Source organism: Varanus komodoensis, unplaced genomic scaffold (genome assembly GCF_004798865.1).
Source record: "Varanus komodoensis strain SLA01 unplaced genomic scaffold, ASM479886v1 scaffold42, whole genome shotgun sequence".
Lineage (NCBI taxonomy): Eukaryota > Metazoa > Chordata > Lepidosauria > Squamata > Varanidae > Varanus > Varanus komodoensis.
Genome location: NW_025335972.1, coordinates 6,356,441 through 6,371,736, shown reverse-complemented (window position 1 = coordinate 6,371,736; position 15,296 = coordinate 6,356,441). Strand labels below are relative to the sequence as shown.

The window sequence follows — 15,296 nt, the reverse complement described above, 5'->3', positions numbered from 1 at the left end:
GAAGAAATTTATTTATAAAATTTGTATGCTGTCCATTACTTGTGTCTCTGGATGGCTCACAACAAATTTAGGAAGGGCAATAAAAGCAACACATAGTTTTACATTGACAACAACTGCTGTACAGGCCTAGCTAGTGGACAGTTTTTGCTGTCGAGCTGGCCCTACATACAGAACAGATAAGATTTCACTGAAAGCCACCCTGCTGGTTCTAAATTGCAGCCATATAACTAGTAAGCTATATTTGGTCTTCAGGATCTCATGACTACTTTTCCCATGTCACTGGTGCCAACATAAACCATGGACCATGTTATAGCCAACATGGACTATAACTCCACCTAGATGCTGTGTGATGCATGCAGTTTACTATCACAAGCCCCTCAACCTCCAGAAGTATATTTGCTCATCTTCCAAGGAACAAGTCTTTTATAATGGACCAGCTTCCTCTTCCTCGGAATAGTGTCCTCTTTCCCCAATATCCCCATTCTCCATGTATTCAGAGGAGCAGTCACTCAGGGACTGGGCACACATATTAGGTTTCTGCCATTCCAAAAGTACCTAAGTAGCACTTGGGGCAGCTGACAGAAACTTCCCCCACTACTGCCACCAGCTGGTTCTCCACTGCCCCTGCCAGGCTGCCAGAGGGGAACAGGAGGCCATTTCTGCATGGTTGGCTGAAATGATCATCCCCACTTCCCTGTCACTGCCACCACCAGGTCAGCGACGCTAACAGTTGCCCCCAAAGGGCCCAAGTGGCTTGTGGTAAGCTGTCACAGGCTCCCTTGCTGCCTGCCATCAGTGGCATGGGATGGAGATCACTCCAGCTGAGCATCCTATACCATCAGTAAGGGGGAGGGGGGCTCAGTGCTCTTGTAGAACCCCCTGGAATTCCCATGGAAGGGCCAAGGGAGGAAGAGATGGTAGGCAAGGGACCACAATATGCACCAATCATGTGCTGAGCACATTGTGGGTCCATGGGCCAGCAACTCACACTTGTTTCTTGTGCCTCAGTGTGGGTTGTCCTGCAGTGCAAACACACATTTACTTGGACTTCTGAAAAGTATTTTTCGAAGTCCCTCAAGAAAGGCTCCTAAGCAAGCTTAACAGTCAAAGAACAAGACAGGAGGCCCTCTTACATATCAGCAACTGGCTCAAGAACAGAAAGCAGATGGCAGAAGTAACTAGTAGATTTTCCCAGTGGAGACTTTCCCAGTTGCAGGAATCTGTATTAGGACCAAAGCTTTTCAACTTATTCATAAACAATCTGGAATTTGGAATGAGCAATGAAGTGGCCAAGTTTACTGATGAAACCAAATTAACTGGGGTGGCTAAAACAAAAAGATTGTGAAGAGCTCCAACAGGAATTCTCTGAACCGGAAGCATGTACATCAATATGACAAATGCTGTTCAATGTAAGCAATTGTAAAGTAATGCCACTGGGGCAAAGCCACCCAACTTCAAGTAAAGACTGACAGGATCTGAACTACCAGTGGTTGATCAAGGAAGAGATCTTGGTATTGTGATGGAGAGCTCAATGAAAATGTCAACCCAATGTATAGCTGCTGTGAAAAAGACAAACTCCATGTTAGGCATAATTCAGAAAGGGATTGAAAATAAAGCTGCCAGGAATATATTTTCCTTATGGAAATATACAAGGGGTGTCCAATGTATTCTCGGTATTGGGTTGATTTGCTATTGATGTGGGTGATTTAATTATTTCATTAGCTAATGACACTATCTGAGGGTATACATGCAAAATTTCAAATAAGTGTGATTAGTTCCCTAGTAATCCTCAGTGAAAGACAACCATGATGTCTGACATGACAATGTTGAAGAAAATCGAGCACTGCGCTGTGATTAAGTTCCTTACAGAACAAGGAAAAAGTCAAAAAATCATTCACAAAGAGATGATGGCCGTTTACCAGGACTCTGCACCTTCAGTATCTACTGTTCAAAAGTGGTCAAGTGAATTTAAAAGGGGCAGAGAAAGCACTGAAGACGACCCTCGCTCGGGCAGGCCGGTTACTGCCACTACGAAAGAAAATGTGAAAAAAATTGAGAAACTTGTTTTGGAAGATGCCCGAATAAAAATCAAAATGTTAGCAGAGATGACAAACCTATCCTTTGGTACCATATGTACTATTTTTCATGACCATCTTAACCTTTCAAAGGTCTGTGCAAGATGGGTGCTGCGAATGCTCATGGCGCCTCATAAACAAGTGCGAGTTGAGTGCTGTATGGAGTTTTTAGAGCTCTGTGGTGAAGATCCATCGAGTATTTTCAACCGGATTGTTACTGGAGATGAAACTTGGGTTCATCACTATGACCCTGAAAGTAAGCAGGAGTCCATGCAGTGGCATAAAAAAGGTGCTGACCCTCCGAAGAAATTCAATCACTCCATCGGCCAGAAAAATCATGGCCACAGTGTTTTGGAACTCAAAGGGAATTTTAGTGATCGAGTACACGAAAAAAGGTGAAACCATAAATGCAGCATCTTACGCAATCACTCTGCATAATTTAAGAGAAGCAATTAAAGAAAAAAGGCGGGGAAAACTGACCGCAGGTGTGTTACTTCTTCACAACAATGCGCCCGTTCACATGGCGCGTGTTTCGAAGGCTGCTGTGTGAGACTGTGGTTTTGAAGAAATAAACCACCCATCCTATAGCCCGGATCTGCCCTGCAGTGACTACTACCTACTCCCGAATTTTAAAAAAGATCTTCGTGGAAAGCGATTTTCCGACGATGAAGAGCTCAAGGAGACAATTAACACACATTTTTTAGACAAGGAGGAAGGCTATTTTTTTACAGGGAATTGAAAAGTTAATTTCTAGATGTAATAAGTGTATTGAAATTATGGGGGATTACATTGAAAAATAAAAATTATTTCAATTTATTATTCCTTTTTCTTCGTGCTGATACCGAGAATACATTGAACGCCCCTCCTATGATGTGCCTACTGTGTACAGTTCAGGTAACTGCACCTAAAAAAGATATTGTAGAACTGGAGAAAGGGCAGCAAAGGGCACGTAAAATGAACAAAGGGCTGTCCCAAATGAGGACAGCTTACAAGATCTGGAATTGTTTCACTTAGAAGAATGGTGCATAATGGGAGACGTGGCAGAAATTATGTACAGTATGAAGCGGTCAGAGAAGGGGACACTTCTGTCCCCCTCCTATAATGCTGGAACCAGTGGAGTCAGCCCGTGAAACTGATGCGTGGAAGCTTCAGGACAGGCAAAAGGATGTCCTTCTTCACATAGCACATACTTTAACTATGGAAAGCACTTGCACAAGATGCATGGATTTCCCTCCCCGCACCCTAGCTTGGATAGCTTTCATAGGGGGCTGAAGCGTCTTCCTGTATCAAGGCTATCGATAGCTGCTTGTCCAGATGCCTATATGCTACCTGCAGTGCCAGAGGCGGTGTGCTCGCGGTTACCAGTCAACGGGGAGCATGGGTGGGAGGGCGCTGGCGCGCTCGTGCCCTGCTTGTGGGATCCTGGGGCAGCTGGTGGACAACCGCGCGAGCCCAATGCCAGGCCGGGGGGCCGCTCGGCCTGACCCAGCAGGGCTCCTCTTCTGTTCTTCGGAGGGGGCTGTTGGGCTCACGTCCTACTAGTGGGCCTCCCCCCGAGGCATCTGGTTGGCGCCGGGAGAGTCAGATGGGCCTTTGCACTGAGCCGGACCAACACGGCAGGGCTCCGCTCCTTTTCTTCTGGGAACCGATTTCACCTTCCCCATGCCTTCTCCGGCGGACTCGGGTCGGAAGCCTCGCCTTCCACTGGCCGGCATGCAGTTTGGCGGCTTACTCAGAACGGGGAAAGTGGCTGTTCCACACACACAGACAGGGTCCGAATCGCAAACTACGGGCGCCTCGCTTTGCGGTTATCATTTCTTCGCGTGCTCTACGTGAGGAAGACGCTTTGTCGCCGCCCTTCAGAGATTTCTCCCATAATGTCTATGGGTTGCTCCTATGCCCGCCCCGCATCCAAGAAAAAAATAGTTATATGGAAACCCGAGATCTTGTCCCTACCTCAGTATACTATATAGACGTCGGTAAACTCCGCACAACGGAAGAGGGGCGATGAGCCCCGCCCTTTCCGGGCAATCGCTGCTTCATTGTTATGACAACCTGAGGACAAGGCCGACACAGCGGAAACTAAACAATTTCAGCTTTCTTATTGAGTCCGCGGCATGCTCATCATACAGTATCCCTGCCTCATTCTCGCCCTTCAGCCAATAAGGAGCATGGGGGAAATGACGGGGAAGGGGTTCCCCGCTTCACTTTTTTTCTGCACTTCGCTCCTTCGGCAGTGTCCGCGTGATACATTTTGCTAAGTCCCAGGTGTTTTTTCGCGCCCCTTTTTGGAGGGCGCGCGCACTTCTTTAACGTTCGTGATAGGTTCTTAGGGTTTTCGGAGGTGACAATTCGGGGGGTGAAGTCCCTTTGAGCCGTCTAACCACAGTGGTTTGCCTTTATATCAATCATACGTCAATCTCGCCCTTCAAATCCTTCAATCGGCAAACAAGAATCGACCAGCCTTTAGGCAGAAGTTAACCGTTGGATTGGTTGAAACTAACGCAATTACTCCCCTGGCAAGATGACGTTTTCTAGACTTGTCCAGTAGAAGAGCAGAGCTTGAGCAATCTTTGCACCCTGGTTGGCTCAATACTCTACTCATCCCGCCCGCCATCGTTCTCCAATAGATATAAAACATGTAGGGCTCCCCACTCTCTTTTTCCATTCGAGGAGTTCTCTGACACTCAAATTGTAGAGCCCGCCTTCCTCAGCTTTTAATAGGTCAGACGGTAAGGCCGCCTATTTCCCTTTAGACCCATTGGCTTTTTTGTTCTGTCAGTCATTGCTATCCCATGAACGATTGGCTTCGAAGAAGGCAGGAACAATGGCGGGGAGTCCCGCCCTTCGCGTTCCCAGCGTGCCGTGCGGGCGTGTGTGTGAGTGTGTGGAGAGGGGGAGAGCGCTCGGCCTGGTTCCCGCGTTGAGCCCTCGTTGCCGCCGCTTCCATCTCTGCCGCCATGTCGGACTATAGCGCCGGCGGTCCACCGCCGCCTTCCGCTGGGCCGCCGGGCGCGGGAGGAGGAGTTGGGGCTGCTGGGCCTCCAAATCAGGGAAGCGGAGGTGGAGCTGGCGGGGCCGGACAGGCCGGCGGAGCAGCGGGTCCCGGACCTGGCGGGATCCGTAAAGATGCCTTCGCCGACGCGGTTCAGCGCGCCCGGCAGGTGAGGGAACTGAAGTGGATGAGGGCGGGTGACCCGGCCGTGGGGTAGCGGCAGGCGGGAGGGAGGCACTGCATCTCGTTCGCCTTTTCCTCTCCCCCCCCCCCCGGTCCCTCCACACGACTCTCCTGAACAGGCCTTGCGATGGTGAAGCTGGAGAGCAGCTCTCGCCTTGTAACAGGCTGAGGTACTTGACGAGTCCTGAAGCGATAGAATTCTGGACTGTGCCACTTTAAGCTAAAGAGGAGGGGGTTTCACTGGAAGCAGAAAGCTAGCATAGCAGGGACCAAGGGTTAGCACGGCCCTCTACGACGTGTGACGTTTTTACATGCAGGAAGGAATTGGAAAGGGGGAAAAGAGACGTGAGGGCACGTGGCAAGCATGCCTGCGTTTGTGATTTTTCTGGACTAGGGATAAGTAACTGTGGCGTTCTCCACATCTTCTGAAGTACAACTCCCACATTCTCTGAACATTGACCGTGCTGACTGGGGTTGATGGGAATTAAATTCCAAGCCATTTGGAAGGCTCTAGGTTGACTACTCCATTGCTAGATAGACTGAGATGATAGAAAAGATTTATGTACTGCTTTAGGCAGAGAATGAGAAGGATCATATCTTAATGGTCTTTATTTTATTTTAGTAAAGAAATTTGTGCAAGTAAGAAGCTAGCACAATAGGAAAGGAGAGTTGGTATAACACTTCTCGAATACAAACCATCTCCAGGGAAATGGCCTTTGTGTGCTAATGTGGTGCATGTAAAGACCATGCCTAGGTTAAGATCTGAGACAAGCCATTTAGAACTGTTGTTTGTTTGATTAAAATTAAATAGGCAGAGTGACATTATGGGTTTCTGAATTATTCCACTTTAAATTGTGGATGATGGAGTCATATCTTTGAATGCTTCTCAATGTGTGCATGTGTTAAAATCTTAACCAGTCAAACTTTGTGCATAGAAGTAGTTCTGAGCAGAACTTTCACTGACAGGCTAGTTTACAAAGCTTAGTCTAATGTAATTTCATTGTATGGCTTTAAATTTTGTTTTGTGGACTGGATAGAGCCTTGTCTAATGGGTGGCATATGAATGTAATATGTAAATTAAATAATGGCAAAATTATTTAGAAATACCCAGCACTTTCAGCCTGCCTGGCATCTTATTTTGTGGGACCTGGACCTATAGAGAATCAGAAAGAAGTGGACAAATCAGTTCAGACTGCAAGTGAGGTTAGCTCCCTTTTGTATAAGATATGCCATTTTATAGAAAGCTTCCCACAACAACACCAAACAAACAAAATCACGCAGATCAAAGAAAACGTTTCTGCTATTTGCCATGATAATATGTGTACATTTTCACATGGGAACTTATACAGTGTGATCTCTGACCTGAAGCCTTAAAGTAGTGAAGTTCATTTTTCCAGACCTGGATTACCATTCTGTGGAATGTGTATGCTAGGTCCTATTGGAAGGGTAGGGGAACAAGGGCCAATAACTAGTATCAATCAATACTTGTCCAACCTTGATAAGCCTGGGAAAGGACAAGGCCTTGATTCAGACCTTTCAATAAAGCAGCTTTCCCTATCTGGTGCCTTCCATTACAACTCCCAGCTTGACTCACCATTGACTGGGGTCAATGTTAGTTGAAGTCTGAAACATTTGAAGGGTGCTAGATTGGGGAAGGCTGCAGTATACCATGGTTTTTTATTATCTTAAGGCTCACATGCTGAATTTCTTTTTCATACCTGAGAGAAAGAGATTGCTAGTTGTGGTAAACCATACTTTTCATTCTGAGGTAGGAAGCTATGGTTTGTGAAACCCATTGTTTGTCTTCCTGGGTTAGCATTCTGGTTTGAGAACAAGCTGTAGGTTGTACAACTGTCAGCTGAAGCTTTTTAGTACCTTTCTTTCATGTGCAAATAAAGGGAACTGGAGCAATATGGGGCCTTTGGTTCATTTTTCTATCTGAATTGCGCCAATAGCTATTGGAAAAAATGACTTTTACATCTTTTCTGAAAGTAGATAACCAGCACAGTAGAGAAGGGGCTGTGCTAAGCTCTTCATTTCTAAAGTTCTTATTTTTGCATATGCAGAGTCCAGTTAGTTTTCCTGTGTCCGTAGTCTGAACTTTTACCATCCACTCTGTTATCTCAGGACTCTGTCATCTTATTCTTACCTCATTCTGCTGCATGTGCAGACCAAACTTCAGTTTCCAAAGAAGGAAAATTTCTTATACTGCAAAAGGCTTAGTACTATAAAGGAAAAATGAAGAGGACATCTGATTTTATGAATAGTTTAAAGCCAGGGTTCACAGTCTGAACACCTGTCTGCTGTTCCTTAATGGCAGGCAGAGCTACTCTGCAATTAGTCTCTGTGTACTTGGAGCCACCTTGGGGAGGTGTTGTTTCTTAGGTTTAGCTGCTTTCACTGCTTCTGAATTAAGTTCTAGAAGTAGATGAGGCAAAGAACAGGAGCAGTTGCTGAGGAGAGTGGTAAGCTCTGTGTTCTGCTGAAGGGTTAAACATGATTTGCTTTCACACATTTATCTCCTGACCATCCTCCCAATTACTTAAGGATGAATGGGATGTCTTATTACCTCACAGCCCTGTGGGTGATACTGAATGAGTGCACTGGTGTCAATTAGAGGAACTTTGTGGCTGGACAGAGGTGCACACGCAGTTTCTGTTGTTCAGTGCCCTACAGTGTAATGCACTGAATATAGGAAACTGGGTTCAAAATCCTGTGGGACCAACAACCACTATGCTGCTTTATCTCGAGATGTAAAGTATCTGTGTTTGCTTATCAGTGGACTTTTTTTGCATTGGGCTATTTTCTTTTAAGGTATTCAGCTGCTGAGCAAACCTGAGGCTCCTATGCAACCACAATCTGAATAGATTTGCATAGGGGGTAGGGAGAGTTTCTTTCAGAATTCTCTTCTGAGTCTAAAAGGCTTATTGTTCTGGGTATCTGTACTTTTGAGGTAAGCTTTGAATTAATAGAAAATTTCTTGCCTGGATCCTGAAATATTTTTGGAGTTCCAGACTGTTTCACTTGAGCATGTTAGAATTAACTATCTGGTTTACTAATATATTAAACTACTGATGAGAAAACCAACCATTTACAAAGGGCAAGTGATGGCTATACTTGTTTTAAACCTTCCACTCTTTCTTGGTTGAGAGAGTGGCTGTTTTGGTCTACTATGTCTGGTAAGCTTGCAACTTTGTTTTCTTAAAAAATTGAAAATATTGTTAGTTTAACAGTCCAGAGCCAAGATGAATGATTATAACTACATAATTTACTTGAGTTGTACATTGATTTACACCTTGCTATAGTTTTCATGCCCTGAACAATTATTCCAACAAATGACAAGGCAGTAAAAGCCTGAAGTAGTTTTGGCCAAAAAATTAGTTAAACTTGACCAAAAGTCTAAAACATTTGTAGTATTTTTTCTAGCATATTACTTTCTTTGATCTATAATGGCTGAAAGAGAAATCTTAGTCCTTTAAAATCCTGTTTGTGATTTCTTTATAGTTAGAATTGTTTAGTGGTGGAGGAAAGGTTTTATTTTGTAAGGGCAGTGCAGTAGCGGGTGTACTGCAGACAGTACTAGGTCTGCCATATGGGTGAGGGTATTGCCGGACGTTGCCTGTATTCTGCATTCTTGTGTTGGGGTGAAAAGTTTTGATCCTCTCTAGCTTCCAATCTAATGCATCCCACACTTGTATTGGAAGGCTTCTCACCAGATCCATGACCTAACATTGCATTAGTTCTGGAATCATCAGATCAAGTGAGTCCATGATGTCACTTCAGGACAAATTGATATATTATGTTTGTATCTACCTTGATGAAATTCACATTCTCAGAACCGTTTTTATATTGTTCCCTATTTTAAAGGTGAGGTCCAATAACAGTTTTTACGTAACTATAAAACTCTGTCCAACACCTTACAGACACTGAAGTTAAAGGCAGAAAAAATATTCTGCCAAAGCCATGAATCCAGGCTTCATTCAGTTTCTATATTAATAAGACCAGGTTCTGATTGGTCTCACTGCCTTCTTGTTATCTGATATCCACGTTCCCTCCCACTGTTTCTCTTCTCACTGCATATTTTTGTCATATTGGTGGCTTTTGCTCCTTCCTGCTAGGTGACAGAATCGCAGCAGTGTTCATTACTTCCTCAGGTTAGTCCCCTGCAGTGTAAACAGCTTGCTTACTTCCTTGTTGCAGACTATTTGCCCTCTGGATACCCTTTGCTAGTTCAGCCAACTCATTTTCATATCTACAAGCTCTCCTAATTAGAAATTTGACACAGATTTTTATTCTGACCTTTGTATTAGTACTGAACTACTAACTGTTCTTGATGTTACAGTGGGGCAGTGCAGTTCATAGTTGGCAACACACAGATAAGTCCTTAGTTGCATGCTTTGATTTTCCCCCTCATTTGCAATTTAGTGGAAAACCATAGTTTTCCCAGCTTGGATCTAACTGGTGAGCTATGTTGTGCATCCAAATAGTAAATGTACAAGGAATTGGAGTTTTCTGGGGCAGGGACTGGGGCCAGGAGTGCATGACCCAGGATTCATTTGTGTAGTGTCAAATGATACTTTGGTGTTGCATCTGAATCAACCAAGTATTTCTAAAGCTTTTGTAGCCTTCCATACTAGCTCAATGCCACATACTAGCTTCTCACCAGTTCTGCTGTACTTGTGCTATACTTCACTTACAGGTCTGTTATAATTGGATGTGTTTGCTGTATTGACAAGTCATTGTGCTAGATCATAGGTCCTCAAAATACAGCCTGCGAACTGGATCCGGCCCACCATGCCCATTTATCCGGCTTGCCTCAGAGGTTTTGGACGTGCCGCGCACGGGGCGAGGCAGGCAGTGGTGGGCACATGGAGTTCATTTTGGGCTCGCTCAGAGAAAACGATCTCCAAGCGAGCAAGCGGCTGCCTCGTGCACCCACCACTGCCTTGCGCCGCGTGCTCACCCCCACCTCACCTTGCCCGTGCACCCTGGCCCGCACGCCCCGCCAGCACCACCTTTCCAGCCCACGCCTAGCACCGGCACCTTTCAACTGGCCCCCTGGTGAAAAAGTTTGAGGACCCCTGAACTAGATTTTCCCATCCCAAATACTAACTGCAGAAGTCTTTCTCTACCTGGGTATCTATCCTGTGCTTGGAATGTTAGATGATTACTATTTACTTTTGCTTTGCTTTTTATAAGATCTTATGAATATTAATAGTTCCACTGATTCTAGGTTCATGTTATAACTTCCCATTATATATGAAGGTTTCTGATAATGGTTTGCATCCTTTTGCTATCTCTTGGCATTCCACAGTGTTCAGTCCTGGGACCCTGGTAACTTTATATATTCTCTAATGGTGCTTTTGATCTTCAGTGCTATTTATATACTTATGAGGCTCACTGTGATAATAATTGTTACCTGATTTCATTCATTCACTAAGATTTCTAATATTTCCTTTTACTAGTTATACATGAACTGCTGCTCAATTTTTTAAAAACTGAAATTCTGTATTCCCAATTTTTTTAGCTTTTTTTTTTTTTTTTACCTTGATTAGTTTATTGCTCCTTCCACACCTCAGTCTTGTAACTTTGGTGTTATCTTTGACAATTGTTCAAGTCCAGGGTGGATAAAAATGTATAGTGTGTGTGTGTGTGTGTGTGTGTGTGTGTGTGAGTGAGAGAGAGAGAGAGAGAGAGAGAGAGAGAGAGAGAGAGAATTACATAGTCTTTTTAAAAAATTGGCTTTTTAAAAATACGTAATTATCAAGTACCTTTTAAATAATTGGGAGCGGGGTTCTGTGAGGCAGGGCAGTCTTACTGTGCATTGAGTGTTGCCTTAGTCTTAAGTCTGTGGGGCTCCTTCTGGTAAGCAGAAGGAAATGAAGAGTGAACATTGGTGTTCTCTCTTCCTCCTAGATTGTCATTCCTAACCCATTGTGAACAATGGAAGGGAAGCATTTTGACCAGTTCTTGGGTTCTGAATTTTGCTGTGCTATTGGTGTGGCCTAGCATATTTGATGCTGCATATCTAGAGCCTCCCCCTGTTTCACCTACACTTATACTCCCAATCCTCTCATTCCCCCGCCCCCCCCCACCATCTGAAAGGGAAGAACCACAGAGCCATATGTATGAGCAGAGGTAGGGGTGGCATCCAAGATTAGATTTCCAAACATGGAAGAGGTGATTTTTTTCTCCCCTTTGGCCCCTAGAACGCTGCCCAAGGAGCTGTAGGCTTGCAGTCCAAACAAAGAAGGATTTTATTAGTTTGCAAATATGGAAGTTTACCCTCTACCCTTTGCACCCTCTCAGTAATAAGTAGTCTCTTGGAGATTATTTTAAAGTAATTCTAAATGTATAATTTTATGCTTGTATTTGATATATCTCTTGGTTCTCAGTGTGATTTTAGTCCCCAAATCTTTATTCCAATTCATGTATGCAGTAGTATCCTGATCTAATATTTTGAACATCACATATTTTCTAGATAGCATGTGGTTATTTTTAATTAAATAGTGTTACTTCAAGTACAGTCTTTGTCTGAATAACCCCTTTTCCAATATGTTGGGTCCAGTAGTTGACAATAATTAGAATAATGAAATAATATATTTCCCAAAATAGACACAATTTAAAATGACTAAAAAGCAGCAGCAGAGTACCTCCAGAGGCAAACATGTAAAATATTTTGAATGACAGGGACATTTATTTATTATTAGATTTATATTCCACCATTTTTGTACAAGTTCAAAAGTGGCTTACATAATTCTCCTTCTCCTGCTGTCAGTCTTATCCCAACAACAACAACCACCCTGTGAAATAGGTGGGGCTGAAAGTCTGACTGGTCCAAGGTCACCCGGTTGGTTCCATGGTGGAGCAGGGACTAGAACCCAGATTGGATAATGAAATAGCTTTACCTGAAAATTGCCTTAGTGCAAGAATTCAGCAAATGAGATGCCAGAGCGAAGAATACCCCCATTTGACCTCTGATAATTTTGACAGTGTCAAGGAACAGCTGGACTTTGAAATTAAGCAGAGTGCATTCTAATATATATTGTGTATTGTCAATTAAGTGGTTCTGCTAAAATATACTATATCGCATTTTGCCTTTTATCTTATATTGCAAGGATTTCTGCCAATTCCACATTTTTCTTGAAATAATGGTTGAATCATATGGAAGATAGAACTTTGAGAATACAAACATCTACACTAAAGCTGTAGGCCCATTCAGTTTGGCTAAATACATGCTTTACATTTTAAGCAAAAATAAATAGCAGATTGTTATGTTACTCTTCGCTGGTTGTGTAACTGGTGTTAGGTCATCTGCCTACAGGAAAAAAATCATTATGTGACCTTTTCCAGAAGGCAATACTTTAATATTAGCATGACTTCTGGCTTTATTAGCCAACTTCTCAATTTATAAAAGATAATCTGTTATTTTAAACTATTATCTTCCACCATAGTGGAAGGACTTCCATTATTCACTCAGCATGTACCTACCTATATTGATATTTATATATTTATATATTGATTTAACATATCATTTAGCACAATTCCTTTAATACCAAATTCCTTCAAAATTATTTATTTAAAAAATCCACCCATCCCATCTTGTCAAATGCTTTCTCCTCTCTGAAGGTTCTTAATTGTAAAGTTATCATTATCATAATTATTTCATTATCATAATTTGGTTTCCTTTTTGTATGTTTGCCCATCTATCCCTTCATAAATCTGGTTTTACCTTGCCTGTACCCGCCTCTTAACAGGGCAGTGCAGATGGGTTAGAGAAGCTTTTAAAAGTCACCACTACCATTGCTCTCAATAATAAGTAATGTCAGCTTCCCCATACTTTGCAGCTCTCAGGACTTTCTAGATTTGATTCAAAAACAAAATCTTCCAGTATGCCTTATGAGCTAATTAGCAAACTACACAATGATTTTCTTCTGGGTTCATCCTTCTCTAAAGTCAGGAGAAAAGAGGGCTGTGGGTCATACAGTCTTTATACTCCACTGTTCGAATTCTGAAGACAGGAGAGCAGTGGCCGCAGACGTTATTGCTTCCACATAGAGGAGTTTGCTAAAGGCTGACCTCTGCTGACAAAGTTCTGTGTTATCTTGTGGTTTCTGGGACGCATTCCTAGGGACATAATAGCAGTATGCCTTGAAGCAGTTAGTTTTCTGAAACCAAACCTAGTATTTGGACATTTTTATTAAGGATATTGGATGATTGAACAGAACTAATGCTGAACCTTCACCTGCCTTAACCATCAAATTAGTCTTTGCTTCCGTTTGAGATTTCAGTATTTGATTGTGTTCCAAACATGTATACCTTACCAAAGATGGACATTTTGTCAAAATAAAAAATGTTCAGTAAATGTGAAAAAGCTTTTATAAATAGGACCCCACAAACGTGGCTTCTATGATGAACAGTGAACAAATTTCTGGGGAGGCAGATGAGCCCAATCCTGGAACTGCAAAGTATGATCTGTAGCCCTAATACAGACCTCGGCATTGTACGGCCCGCGGGCCACGTCCGGCCCGATGGCTGACCCTGACTGGCCCGCATGAGGTCACTGGCAAATTAAAAGTCAATGCAAATATATATCGTCGTAATATAGATGCAAGCAATACAACTGCACTGCTTTTATTCTGAAGGATCTGCTAAATTGAATTGAATTTATTGCTTTTCATGTAATGTTAATGTTTTTGTGAATATTCATTAAATAGTGTTGTTCTGTGCTCCACATTCTCATTGTATCATTGTAGTGTTTCATTTACTGTTTTTATAGAGAGATATATATTGAGCAGAGCTGTAAGTGTATTGGTCCAGCCCTTAACAACTGTCAAAGTTTCTCATGTGGCCCCATAGGAAAATTAATTGTCCACCCCTGCCCTAATATGTGGAAGCCTGTAATTTGTTTGTGTCTCTGCTTGTTGAGCAATCTGAGCAAAGAACGCCAATGTGTTCCACCACCTCTCTCTGTTCAGCTTTGAGCTGCAAGAAAGCTGTGACACATGTCTCTGTGCCTGCTGTGTGCTCACAGCATATGGCGAGTGCAGAGCCAAAGCAAGCCTGTATACCACCACCCCACATTGCTGGAGGTGGCAGTGACTGATGTTCATATTGTGTGGAATCTTCACCCTAGTTCCTCATCTTGGAATTGGAGGAGGTGGGATGGTCCGTCATCTCACACTGCATTTAAGAGACTATCCCAAATGTATCCACTTCTGTTATAAAGTAGTATTGGAAATTTCCCTCTCCTTTGGCTCTTCAGTGCACTTTCTTGACTAACCTCCAGTACTTTTGCAGACTAGTTGTAGGTATCTCAAACTCTGAAATAAAAGCTCAGAATAACACTGTACAAACTCTTCTGCAATCTATATCAACTCTTCATACCTTCTCTTGTTTATATTGTGGGCACTGTTTCTTTGTTTTATTTTTGTTGCCTTTTTACCATGTTCCAGCCCCCCCCCACCCGAGCTACAGCTTGCTTAGATTCTAAGCTATTAATCTTTTCCATCAGTAAAGTTCAGCCAGAATGTATTTTATCATCTCCACCTCTTTGTCTTGTCTTCGATATTTCTAAACATGATCAAGTCTTCTCTTTATTCTGTGTTTAGATCTGTCCAGAGCAATTGTCTGCATGTTTGTGCAGAAGTAAGTTGTTCCCAAGTTAGTGTTCATAAGATCTGCAGTGTTGGTGTTTTTTTCCTGGAATAGTACTCTGCTGTCTCCCAAATTGGTGACCGGTACATCCTTAGGTGTCTGTTTAATTGAAAACACATTTGCAAATCCTCAGTTTTCTTTTCTCTTGCTGGTCTTTATCAAATGTTTAATTAATTGCCAGATCCTGAGCTTCCTCTTTATTCCTAATGAGCAATGCATTCAAATACAAATCTGAACAAGTTCTTATTCCTCTTTTATAGTTCTCATTACTTCTTACTATTCTGTATTTGAAAAAATGAATCACTCTTTGCCCATGGTTTATAAATTGGAGTAAAAGGTGTAATTTTTACCTTAGGACCCAACTTACTCCAGAATTCTACAAAACT

The 15,296-nt window shown here is 42.8% G+C and overlaps 1 protein-coding gene across 5 annotated transcripts in view; it reads left to right on the top strand.

Moving 5' to 3' along the window:
- Positions 1–4,940: 4,940 nt before the first annotated feature.
- Positions 4,941–15,296, top strand: part of LOC123029990 (KH-type splicing regulatory protein) — a 33,992-nt gene continuing 23,636 nt past the window's right edge. For 4 of the 5 annotated variants that reach the window (XR_006416009.1, XM_044443478.1, XM_044443477.1 and 1 more), the window contains exon 1: positions 4,941–5,239. Coding sequence is in view for 3 of the 5 variants with exons in the window: in XM_044443478.1 (XP_044299413.1) it covers positions 5,036–5,239 (204 nt within the window). In the remaining 2 variants the exon portion in view is untranslated. The remainder of the gene's footprint in view (positions 5,240–15,296) is intronic. The other variant, XM_044443480.1, reaches the window with a different exon arrangement.